Raw genomic sequence first — 12732 nt, forward strand, 5'->3', positions numbered from 1 at the left:
TGACAGGGTTTTGCCACATTGCCCAGGCTGGTCTCAAACTACTGAGCTCGTCAAGCAATCTGCCCTCCTGGGCCTCCCAAAGTGTTGGGATGACAGGCGTGAGCCACCACGCCTGACCTCAAACGTATTTCCATCTTTAAAAAGTACATTTTGTATTTTAAAGAGGACAATAAAATGTGCCTATGGAGATGGACAAAATGCTTAAACATTTTAAAGGAAATACTGAATAAGACTATTTTGGGAAATAATGCTTTGCTTACCATTCGTTGTACCGTCTACGCTCTTTCCGGTATCTTGCTGCCTCTCTTGGTTTTCCAAAACTCCCACTGAGACTTCTTGTCCTTGGACTCCCTTTTGCTATACCATTATCTCTCCTTTTCACTTCCTTCCCTATCCTAATTGAATCTCAGTTTATTCACTTTAAAGATATGCCTGGTGATTGAAAACTCTCAATTTTTCCAACTGTGCTGGGTTTCCAATCCACCTCATGAAGCCTTTTATTTCTACAAAATTGTATCTTTCTTGAATTCCCCATACCAACCACCAAAGTTTTTTTCTTTATTTCCTTTATCTCTTCCCTTACAAGCAAATATGCTTGACTCGTAACTGAAGAGATTAAAAGCCAAGTAGAATTGTTGGTTGTTTTTAATTCCCTAAACCCACAATTCCTAATCCCACTTATGACAGTAAATACCAGCTGAACACCCATTTCCATACTCTCTCTCGGCTCTAAGATCTTACATACCTGAGTATCCTCTGTTCTTTATGACTATTTGGGAACAACCTTAAAGGCATGACATGAAGAAATGTGACTCTAGAATATTTATCTGACTCAAATACTGCTGTATAGCAATGAATAAACCTTGTCAGTTTTTAGCAAATTGCTTAACAAATGAACAGGTGTGATCCCAGCACTTTGGGAGGCTGAGGCTGGTGGATTACCTGAGGTCAGGAGTTCAAGACCAGACTGGCCAACATGGTGAAACCCCATCTCTGCTAACAATACAAAAATTAGCCAGGCACGGTGGCATGCACCTGTAATCCCTGCTACTTGGGAGGCTGAGGCATGAGAATTGCTCGAACCCGGTAGATGGAGGTGGTAGTGAGCCGAGATTGCGTCACTGCTCTCCAACCTGAGCAACTCCATCTCAAAAACAAACAAAAAACAAATGAACAGGCCTAGCCAGTTGTTCAGGATTAACAACTGGTAAGTCTATTGTCAAAGAGATGTCTTTGAAGACATCAGAGTTTTTCACTTCTGAAGTGATATAACTGATTACTTAAAACTGTTATGAAAAGTACGTCAATTACTAGAGCTAGTAAAGTCAGAGAGTGAAGTAGCCTAAGAAAATCATTTTTTTAAGAAAAAATTTTAGACAATATAGATTCATAACATAAGTGAATCTATCGTATTTCTTTAATTGTAAAAGTGATATAAATGGACAGAAAATATCCCCCAAAACAAAAAACAAAAACCCACAACCCACACTGGTGTCATTCTACAACCTAGAAATAATGGCTGGTGATGTGTAAGTTAAGAAATTTCCTTCCTTATGAGTTTGTTACATAAAATTGGGATCATGCTGAATGTAATTTTCCTAGCTTTTAAAAACTACTATCCACTGGCCATTTTTCTGTCATTAAATTCTTGAAGACATGATTTGTTTCATATTCCATTATATGGATAACTCTTAATTTATAACTTTCCTTATTTTTGGATGTTTTGGTCATTCTCAAACTTTCAGTATTATGTTTTATGATGTACATCTTTGTTCCAAATCTCGTATTTCCTTAAAGTGTCTAATAAAATTCAACGGCCAAAAGGATGAAGTTTTTTTTTTTTTTTTTGAGACGGAGTCTCGCACTGTCACCTGGGCTGGAGTGCAATGGCGTGATCTCGGCTCACTGCAAGCTCCGCCTCCCGGGTTCAGGTGGTTCTCCTGCCTCAGCCTTCTGAGTAGCTAGGATTACAGACACACACCACCACATCCGGCTAATTTTTTGTATTTTTAGTAGAGATGGGGTTTCACTATGTTGGCCAGACTGGTCTCGAAATTCTGACCTTGTGATCCGTTGGCCTCAGCCTCCCAAAGTGCTGGGATTACAGGTGTGAGCTACCGTGCCTGGCCAAGGATGAATATTTTAAGGCTTTTGATGAATTGATCAAAGTGCTTATCAAAAAATTTGTCCAAAATAGTATTCTCAGTATGCTTTCCCCTGTACTAAATACTAAAAATAATTTTTAGATGCCTAGGAAAATTATATTTTTATCCAATAAGTGCAAATTAAAATTTTAGCAATTTAGCAAGCTTCCTGAGAGTACTGAATAGTTTTTTTCTCAGTCATTATTATCTTGCTTCTGCCTCTCATTTTGTGGAAACTGCTCTAAGATCAGCAATGGCCTCTTACTTGCCAAATGGAATAGTTATTTTCAGGCCTCATTCTTACTACCTTCCATCTTTTTTTGGTGACATTTTATTGTTAGTCACCCCTACTTTTTTCTTAATTTTATTTATTTGTATGTTTCAAATTGTTCTTGTATTCACATGGTTCAAAATTCAAAAGCCCCCCTCTCCTTCCTCCAGCTACCTTAGTTCTCCCTAAAGATCACCAATGTTTTGGTTTCTTACGCATCCTTTTAGAAAGAATCTAATAAAAGCAATTATACACACACACACACACACACACACACACACAAGTATATACATATATGCATCCACACATATAGCTTCTATTTACACAAACAGTAGTATATTATTCACTGCATCTACCTTTGTTTCATTTAATATATCTTAGGCATTTTATCATAATAGCAATAAAAAATATCTTCATTAATTTCTTTTTTTTTTTGAGACAGGATCTCACTCTGTTGCCCAGGATGGAGTGCAATTGTCACAATCACAGCTCACTGCAGCCTACACCTCTGGGACTCAAGCAGTCCTTCTACATCAGCCTCCCTAGTAGCTAGGGCCACAGGCTTGCCCCACTGCATCCTGCTAACATTTTTGGGTTTTTTTTTGTAGAAATGGGGTCTTCCTATGTTGCCCATGCTGGTCTTGAACTCCTGGGCTCAAGTGATCCTTCCACCTCAGCCTCCCAAAGTGCTGGGATTACAGCCTTCAGCCACTGTGCCTGGCTCTTCATTAATTTCTATGACTATATAATGGACCAGAGTTCATTTAATTAGTCCCCACTGATAGATTTTTGAGGTACTGCCATTTAAACAATGCTACAATGAATAAGCCGTACATTCACAATTCTATAAGTAAAATTCCTAAGTCAAAGGGCATATACATTTATAATTTTGATACAAATTGTTGCTGCAAAGATCGCACTAATTTACCTTTTCACTAGCAATGCACAAAAATTAACAATGCATTCCTTGTTAATTTGTAGGAATGCTGTATATATTACGGAAATTAGCCTTTTGCCTGTGACAAGTTGCATATATTCTTTTCTCAGGTTGTCTTTTGTTTGTAGTGGTTGGTACCAGGTAAAATTTGTTAAACATTTTTACACGTTGACTTCATTCATCTTTTCATTAATGGCTTGTAGGTTTTATATTATAGTTAGAAAGACCATCACTAATCTGGTATTATAAAATAATTATCCAAGTTTTCTTTAGTTTTTAGTTTTTTACAAGTAAAACCTTGATCCGTTTCGAATTGATCCAGAAGTAAATGTGGGTTATATCACAATGCTATTTATTGAATAGCACCCCGATTTGATGAGCTTCTCCATCCTTAACTTCTAGAAACTATACATTCTTGATTTTTAAAATAATGACTCTTCCCATTACTGGCATCTATGGTCCTCATGAAATGTTTAAATGTTCCTCACTACTCTGATGCAGAGAATTAACATATCATATGCATGAATATTTACCTATTTATAGAAGCTAGCATGCCAGGACTGACATGCTGACATTGAGGAGTTTTTACCAATGGAAAGATAACTGATGATGGAGTTGTTGGATTTTTGTCCATATTTGGCAGAATATCATCATCATCATCTTCACTGTCCTGGAAACTTGGCAACTAGAAAACAAGTATTTATTATCAGCAGGCACCCCATAAAAGGTATTTTCTCATTATCACAAGATAGTTTTGGAGGACTGATAAGTTGGTTCTTCTTATAACTTTCCAAGTTAGATAATTAAAAACAGTAGTACGTAGAGGAGTAGAGGCTAGAGGAACTCCATTTTAGATGCTAATTCACCATGCTGACTTCTGATTAAACCTGGATCTGGAAATGCCTCTAAGATTTCTACCTCCATGTACTTACTGGAAATCTTGTCCTTAGGTCAAAACAACCTTGGTGTTATTGTAAACACACACTTACCATAAATCCAGCCCTTAGGCAAATTCCCTATGGTATAGAAACCTTGGGTCTGTGGGGGATAACAGTGCACAAATCCACCATCTTGAGGCCACCCAAGAGATGGCTTCTGCTCAAAAGTCTCTATTAAATGTTTCTGAGAAACTGGATTTGTCACCCTCTTTATTCTGCCTGTAACTGAGTAGCGTGGCTTCAAACCATGTTTTAAAACTTTTTTCTTCCTTTCTCCCCAATTTTAAGATATAACTTTGAGATAAACTGCATATGTGTTTCCATTCATCTTGAAATACAGCCTCAAAATGTGAACATCCACTCCGTTTCTTTACCCATTCTATGCTCCCATGCCTTATGCACATGTATTTACCTAGATGCTTTTTAAGTGCACACCATGCTAATTTATCTGGTCATGTATTTCCTTAGAAGCTTCAGGGGCCAGATCCTGGCACAAACTGGATACCTCCAGAATTCTCTCCCCAGTCAAGGCCAAAACTCACTCCCATCTAGAAATTTACTGCAAGATTTACTACAATTAATTTGTAACCTGGTTGAGCCCAGGATGGTGCTGGCCCCTTCACCAAATGGAATAATATTTCAAGATAAGCTGTTGGAGCAGATTGAACCACCTAACACCTCTTAACCCCCTCCTCTCCTGCATTCCAAACCATTCTCTCTTTTAAAACTCCTATGTTCACTCCACAAATTGAAGACTGGAATTTCTGGAATTTCGCCCACACTTCTCTTTGCTGGCACAGATGATAAAACTCTATCACACCTTGCTCTTGTTATATTGGCTTCTTTTCATAAGCGGCGGGTAGTTGGACCCCTATTGCTGGTTACAATTTTTGGTGGCCCATACAGGGAGCCCTGTGTATTCACAGGAGGCTCCAGACACACCTATCTGATCTTCTGTTGGATGGAGCCGTGGAGCCACCTGTTAGTGCCAGCTGCTCGTGGCTAGCTGATCCTGTAGAAAGAACATTAGGGGAGCTTCCAGCAGCAGCCAAGGTGCCTTTGTCTTGCAGAACCTCCTTTTCTATTTCTGTCACAGCATCTGCTGCTTCCAAAGCTTCACTGATACAAAGAGAATGTGACATTTTGAAGAAGTCGACAAATGTTGGAACCAGGTTGAGCTGCTGATGTGCACCCAGCCTCCCTCTGCCTCTTTTAGGGTGTTGCTGGGGCTCTGCTCTGTTTAGATTTAGCTGTTGGTGTCACCATTTGGCCATTTTTATGCATTTGTATTTGTGGCACCCTCAGGGCTTTGCTCACATTGGACTCAGTCCCCTGGGGAGGGCCGTTTGAAACTGAGGCAAGGAGTTTGGAACTCTACCCAGCCCTCTTAACTGGGGATTTGTTTGGAGAAAGTGCACCATTTGTTTGCAGTGTAGGTGTATAACCTTAATGTGTGTATGGGCCCTAATCTCTTTCTCTCTTCCTCCATCTTTTCGATTCCTCCCAGCTCCATTCCACTGACTAAATTGGAAACAAGCCATCTACAGCCTAAACTCCCCTGGGCCATAAACACCGTTAGCTTCCTCCAGCTGGAAACAGCTAACCTTGACTGGTGACTTGCGGAAGTGGGAATGTTACAGCAGGTAGCTAGTCAGGGATAAGCAGGGAATGAGAGGGCCTCCCCACCCCCCACCCCCTACCAGGAATGTTGTTAGGTGACCATCCTGTGATGGTCAGGTGGTTGTTAACTGTGTCTCTAAAATAATAATTAATCGCAGCCAGCACCAGGGAAAGGCAATCTCTCAATAAACAGAAACACCTAAAACTGGTGATCAGCAGCTTCCTCATAACATCTCAGAAACTGGGCAAGTGGGCTCAAGCATGTGCATTAAGAGGCAAAATGGAGGAGTTTAACTGGTATATGACCTCCTAAGGACATTCGACTGGTAAGGGAAGAAAGCCTCAAGTGAGCCTGTGTACAAATCCAGTAAACACACTGTAACTTGCTCCCCTCCCAAGTGCTAGCACACCACTGGGCATACAGACAGCCCACCCCAAGGTTAGAATCAGGGGAGAAGGAACACAAGACCCCCAAAAGCATGCCAACATATAAAACCCCAAGTCACAAAGTTAAACCATGCTTCAAGTCGCCTGCTTGGCCCTCTTCGGAGAGTACTTTCTTTCCTTTGGTTCCTGCTTTAAAGTTTTTAAATAAACTTTCATTCCTGCACTAAAACTTGCCTCAGTTTCTCCTTCTGCCTTATGTTTCCTTGGTCAAGTTCTCTTTTTAAAAAATTTTTATAAGTATTATTAAAAAAAAATGGAGACGGAGTCTCCCTATATTGCCCAGGCTGGTCTTAAGCTCCTAGGCTCAAGGGATCCTCCTACCTCGGCCTCCCAAAGTGCTGGGACTGCAGGCATAAGCCACCACACCTGGCCAGAATTGTTTCTTCTGAGGAGGTAAGAACTGTGGTTTCTGCAGACCTATACGGATTCACTGCCAGTAACAGGAGGGATTCATCCTACACTGTATAGGTCTAAGGTGCTGAGGCTCTCCCTGATGGAAGATAAACAAGAATGATGGGGGTCTGCTGGTTGCACAGGTTTAGGCTATGTCTGCTAGAAATTTTAAGGTCAAGGAACAAGGACAAGGACAGAGCCTTAGTCTTTAAAAGACAATTTCTCTTGTGTAAAACAGAGATAATAACACCTATTTCTAAAGGTTATGTAGACCAGAGGTCAGCAAATGTTTTCTGTAAATAATCAGATAGGGAATATTTTAGGTTTTGTGGTCCAGTCTCTGTCCTAACTACTCAACTCTGCACTGTAGCATGAAAGTAGCCATAGACAATATGCAAACAAATCTGACCCTTCGTATCAACAGAACAAAACAAAACTCTAATTCACTTACTATTATGCTTAGCCGTTAGTAGGAACTCAAGCAGTGTTAACCATTGTGGGGAAAAGAAAGAGAGATCAGACTGTTACTGTGTCTATGCAGAAAGAAGCAGACATAAGAGATTCCATTTTGTTCTGTACTAAAAAATTCTTCTGCCTTGAGATGCTGTTAATCTGTAACCTTAGCCCCAATCCTGTACTCACAGAGACATGTGCTGTGTTGACTCAAGGTTTAATGGATTTAGGGCTATGCAGAATGTGCTTTGCTAAAAAAGTGCTTGAAGGCAGTATGCTTGTTAAAAGTCATCACCATTCTCTAATCTCAAGTACCCAGGGACACAATACACTGCAGAAGGCCACAGGGACCTCTGCCTAGGAAAACCAGGTATTGTCCAAGGTTTCGCCCCATGTGATAGCCTGAGATATGGCCTCGTGGGAAGGGAAAGACCTTACCGTCCCCCAGCCCCACACCCATAAAGGGTCTGTGCTGAGGAGGATTAGTAAAATAGGAAGGCCTCTTTGCAGTTGAGATAAGAGGAAGGCATCTGTCTCCTGCTCGTCCCTGGGCAATAGAATATCTCAGTGTAAAACCCGATAGTATGTTCTATTTACTGAGATAGGATAAAACCGCCTTAAGGCTGGAGGTGAGACATGCTAGTGGCAATACTGCTCTTTAATGCACTATACGTGCACATCAAGGCACAGCACCTTTTCTTAACCTTGTTTATGACACAGAGACCTTTGTTTACATGTTTTCCTGCTGACCCTCTCCCCACTATTACCCTATTGTCCTCTGAGATGGTAGAGATAATGATCAATAAATACTGAGGGAACTCAAGAGACCAGGGCCGGTGCGGGGCCTCAGCAGGGGGCCTCGTATGCCGAGTGCAGGTCCCCTGAGCCCACTTTTCTTTCTCTATACTTTGTCTCTGTGTCTCTTTCTTTTCTCAGTCTCTCGTCCCACCTGTCGAGAAATGCCCACAGGTGTGGAGGGGCAGGCCACCCCTTCAAACTATGTCACAGAAAATGATATAATTTGTTGCTGTCTATTTCTACTTTAGTTCTGTTCTTTACATTTTTATTTTTTTGAGATGGAGTTTCACTCTTGTTGCCCAGGCTGGAGTGCAATGGCGCCATTTCGGCTCACTGCAACCTCCCACTCCTGGGTTCAAGCGATTATCTCACGTCAGCATCCTCAGTAGCTGGGATTACAGGTGCCCACCACCACGCCAGCTAATTTTTGTATTTTTAGTACAGACGGGGTTTCACCATGTTGGCCAGACTGGTCTCGACCTCCTGATCTCAGGTGATCTGCCCACCTTAGCCTCCCAAAGTGCTGGGATTACAGGCGTGAGCCACCATGCCCAGCAGTTCTGTTCTTTATGATGCTACTATTGCATTTAGGCTAAAATATACATATATAGAACCTGAAATGATGGTGGGATAACATAAAGGGTACAACCCCTAGTGGACCATAGCGTTTTGAAGAAAACATTGTCAGGGCCTCTGGTGGCTCTCTTAAAAGACCTCCCTCTATAACCAGTGTAAGCAAAAAGGGGGCCCAGTTAATGATGTTACTAAACTTTATAAAGCATTGTGTAGCCTTTTTAAATTGAAGATAACTTTATGACAATAAATTGGTAGATGAAAAAATTACCCTTATGTCTAGCTCACTAACAACTGTTTGAATTTTTATACTCAATAGTCCAATTGTCTATTATCCACACATTTCTGCATTACTTTAATCTTAATAATCTTTTTTTTTCTTTCTTTGAGACAGAGTCTTGCTCTGTCGCCAGGCTGGAGTGCAGTGGCTGAAACCTCTGTCTACGGGGTTCAAGTGATTCTCCTGCCTCAGCCTCCCAAGTAGCTGGGATTATAGGTGCGCGCCACCACACCCATCTAATTTTTGTATTTTTAGTAGAGACAGGGTTTCACCATGTTGGCCAGAATGGTCTCGATCTCCTGACCTCATGATCCACTCTTCTCGGCCTCCCAAAGTGCTGGGATTACAGGCATGAGCCACTGCACCTGGCTAATCTTTTTTTTTTTTTTTTTTTTTTGAGATGGAGTCTCACACCCTGGCCCAGGCTGGAGTGCTGTGGCACCATCTCAGCTCACTGCAAGCTCTGCCTCCTGGGTTTATGCCATTCTCCTGCCTCAGCCTCCCGAGTAGCTGGGACTACAGGCACCCACCACCATGCCCGGCTAATTTTTTGTCTTTTTAGTAAAGACGAGGCTTCACTGTGTTAGCCAGGATGGTCTCGATCTCCTGACCTCGTGATCCGCCCACCTCGGCCTCCCAAAGTGCTGGGATTACAGGTGTGAGCCACTGCACCCGTCCTTCAGCTAATCTTAATATTCTTAACATTTATATTTAGATTCTAGAAAGTCTTAAATGTGCATTTAATATTTGTATTTCACTGTGTTTATGAAAAACATCTTTAATGGATATACAGATTGTTTCCAGTTTTTTGCTATAAAGACAAAACTGCAATAAATATCTTGCAAAGATTTTGGGCTTTTGGATTTCTTAGAATAAACTCTGAAGAATAGAATAAATCTTTATGGCTTTTATAATATATTGCCATAATGCTTTCTTACTAAAAGGTACAATTCAATTTGTATGCCCACTGATGTATGACTGTATCAGTATCACCATTGCTTCTGTTAGCAGTGGATATTTTAACTTATTTTTTTAAAAGATTCTATAATTCAGAAAGTACATATATATAATTTACTTTACTTTCTTGGATTACTAACTAAAATGACCACTTCCCCAAGTGTTTATTCAGCCTTTTGAATTTCTCTTCTTATTCACACTTTTCCTGTGATCTTGGTACTTTTTGTTATTCCAGTAACATGTGAATGAATTGTTCATATCACAGATACTACTAGCTTGGTTGTATTTGCTGTGAATATTTTACTCCAATCACTGAAATTCTTAGTTATTCTACTCTTCATATGACAAAAATTCTTTCATACATTCAAATCTTTTAATACTGTGCTACTATCACTTAATCCCTCCTTTCAATTACTATACAGTATCTTTTATCACCTTTAAAAAAAGTTTGCTTGGTAGTATATTAAACTTTAAATATATATGTTTCACCTAATTCTAGGTTTACTTTACTGTTTGGTTCTACAAACATTACCTTTGAACCAATTGAAGTGCAGACTCTAGAAACTAGTAAGAATGGCATACATCAGCACATTGTTTGCCATACGACTATGATCACATCTAGGGAGGCTACTGATCCTTGGCCTAAATATTAGTGATGAACACTACCATACATAAAAATGAAAGATACAAAAGTCAGTACAGATAAGGAAAACAATGATTTCATGCCTCTTACCAGTATTCTTTGATGCTGTAAAGGTGTTGTACTGAAAAAATCATCATGGTCATCTTTTGGCAACTGTTCCAGAAATTCCCTCATCTGTTGCTTCCTTTTAAGAGTTCCCACTTTGGCAGTTATCTTAATAGTTTGTTTCTGATCAGCATCACCTCTCTTGCCTTAAGAGTCAGCAAACCATTTTGATAAGGATTTGGTTATTTATAGTAACTGCGCTATAAAGTTAACAACCTTTGCAAAGTCTAAATTGTGCATTCATGTTAAAAAAAACCTCAGCCTTGGCCAGGCTCAGTGGCTCATCTCTGTAACCCCAGCACTTCGGGAGGCCAAGGCAGGAGGAATGCTTGAGCCCAGGAGTTCAAGACCTGCCTGGGCAATATAGTGAGACCCCATCTCTAAAAAAATACAGATATAGATAAAGAAAGGAAAAAAAAGAAAGAAAACGTAGCCTGTTATTTTACAAGTCTCCTAGAGAACAAATGATTATTTCTACACTGGGATCTGGGATTTGTGCAATATGATTAGCCCATAGGATACTCATGAAGAGGCTAAGATTAGGCAGGGTGAGGTTAAAAAGATCTTCTCTTTTTTTTTTTTGTAGAGATGGGGTTTTGCCATGTTGTCCAGGCTGGTCTCGAACTTGTGAGCTTAGTAATCGGTCCACCTCGGCCTCCCAAAGTGCTGGGATTACAGGCATGAGCCACCGTGCCTGGCCAAAAAGATCTTTACACTGCAAGAATGATTGCCTCTACATTGCCTCTTGCTGAATGCCTAATTTATTGATTTTGCCAAAATATATAAACCTTATTGAATTATGACAGGGTATTGGGTTCTCACTAATGCTTATTATAGAAATTCTCTGGCATAATCAACCTTTTACTAGTACTCATGAAGAGGAGTATGTAATCATGAGACTATGAAAACTGAATATTTTCTGAGCTTTCTCATAAATTACTTGGAGATCTGACCCAAGTGGTCTTTAATTAAACCCTTATAACAATAATTCAGATATTGAAATCTCTGGATCTAACTGCAGAATTCCTAAAACTCAAAGCACAAGGCTACTAAACTACTACTGATGGAAACAGAGACCCAGGTAAGACTTAAAAATTAAACAGATGATTTCTGAAATTCTCTCTAGCTTTAATATTTTAAGAAAATACCTATTAATATTCATGGATAAATATAAATATATCTGATTTCGGTGATCAGAAATCAACACTGAGTACTAGGAAAAAAACTATTTACTACAAAGGTTACCATTTTGGCCTTTGGAATTGGCTGGCTTCTTCTTAGTGACATGTTTCTGTGATCCTTTTCCTCTGGGATTTTCCATGTATTTCCTCTGGCATTCTTCAGCAGATCGAGAACCTACAGCCGCAGCTACATCTGACCAGAAACCAGGTTTGTGCTTTGGAAGAGATGCAAAAGCACTACGGAAGATCAAAACCAATTAAATAAGAAATTCAAACCAATGACAATAACCTCTTAAAAGCATACCACTGAATTGATGAGCTTTACTGAGATGAAGGAATCAGTTTTATCAAAATCATTCTGGATAACAATTAAGAAATATATTATTCCCTCCCCTCAATAACTTACTCTAGTGCTTAAAATATGAAGATGTAATTTTACCTATCTAGTAGATGTCTTCTATTTTGATGTTTTATTAAGACTGAAAAATGACCCTCAGCCTTTCAACATTTTTTTTTCTAAGTCCAACTAATCGATGATATGGTTTTTTAGGAGACTTTGGTATGACCAAATTTTCTACACTGTTACCTTAAATCTTACTGGTGCTAAGTATATTGGACAATAAGCTCTAAGTTAGTTCTCTTATACAGTCTAGGTTATAAGCTATTAAAAAATGTTATGCTTGCTTTCATTTTACTATACTTTGTAGAACTCAGTATTTTAGATATATGCTCTCAATTAAGGAAAATGAAAATTGAAATAGAGGAAACTATAAGGAAGTCCCTAATTTAACATTTGAGTTGCATTCTACAAGTTCCTTTGTAAATGATTTAGAACCTGGTATACACGTTACCACCCCTACTCTCCCCATAAAGATTTTACATATTGTGGTTAGATTGACAATTTAGCCAGAAAACATCTATGTAACTCATCAATTAGCCTAAAAGTGATATTAACAATGTCATTTCAACTATACCAAGTCTTTATTTTTAAT

At 39.5% G+C, this 12732-nt stretch overlaps 1 protein-coding gene across 4 annotated transcripts in view; it reads right to left on the minus strand.

The window, feature by feature from the left end:
• The window catches only part of MIS18BP1 (MIS18 binding protein 1), a 51164-nt gene that overhangs the window by 3244 nt on the left and 35188 nt on the right, over window positions 1-12732 (minus strand). For all 4 annotated transcript variants that reach the window (XM_054449171.2, XM_054449173.2, XM_063651583.1 and 1 more), the window contains 3 exons: window positions 11805-11977; window positions 10545-10705; window positions 3886-4037 (listed from right to left, as the gene is read on the minus strand). In XM_054449171.2, coding sequence (XP_054305146.2) covers window positions 3886-4037; window positions 10545-10705; window positions 11805-11977 — 486 coding nt within the window. The remainder of the gene's footprint in view (window positions 1-3885; window positions 4038-10544; window positions 10706-11804; window positions 11978-12732) is intronic.

Source organism: Pongo pygmaeus, chromosome 15, assembly GCF_028885625.2.
Source record: "Pongo pygmaeus isolate AG05252 chromosome 15, NHGRI_mPonPyg2-v2.0_pri, whole genome shotgun sequence".
NCBI lineage: Eukaryota > Metazoa > Chordata > Mammalia > Primates > Hominidae > Pongo > Pongo pygmaeus.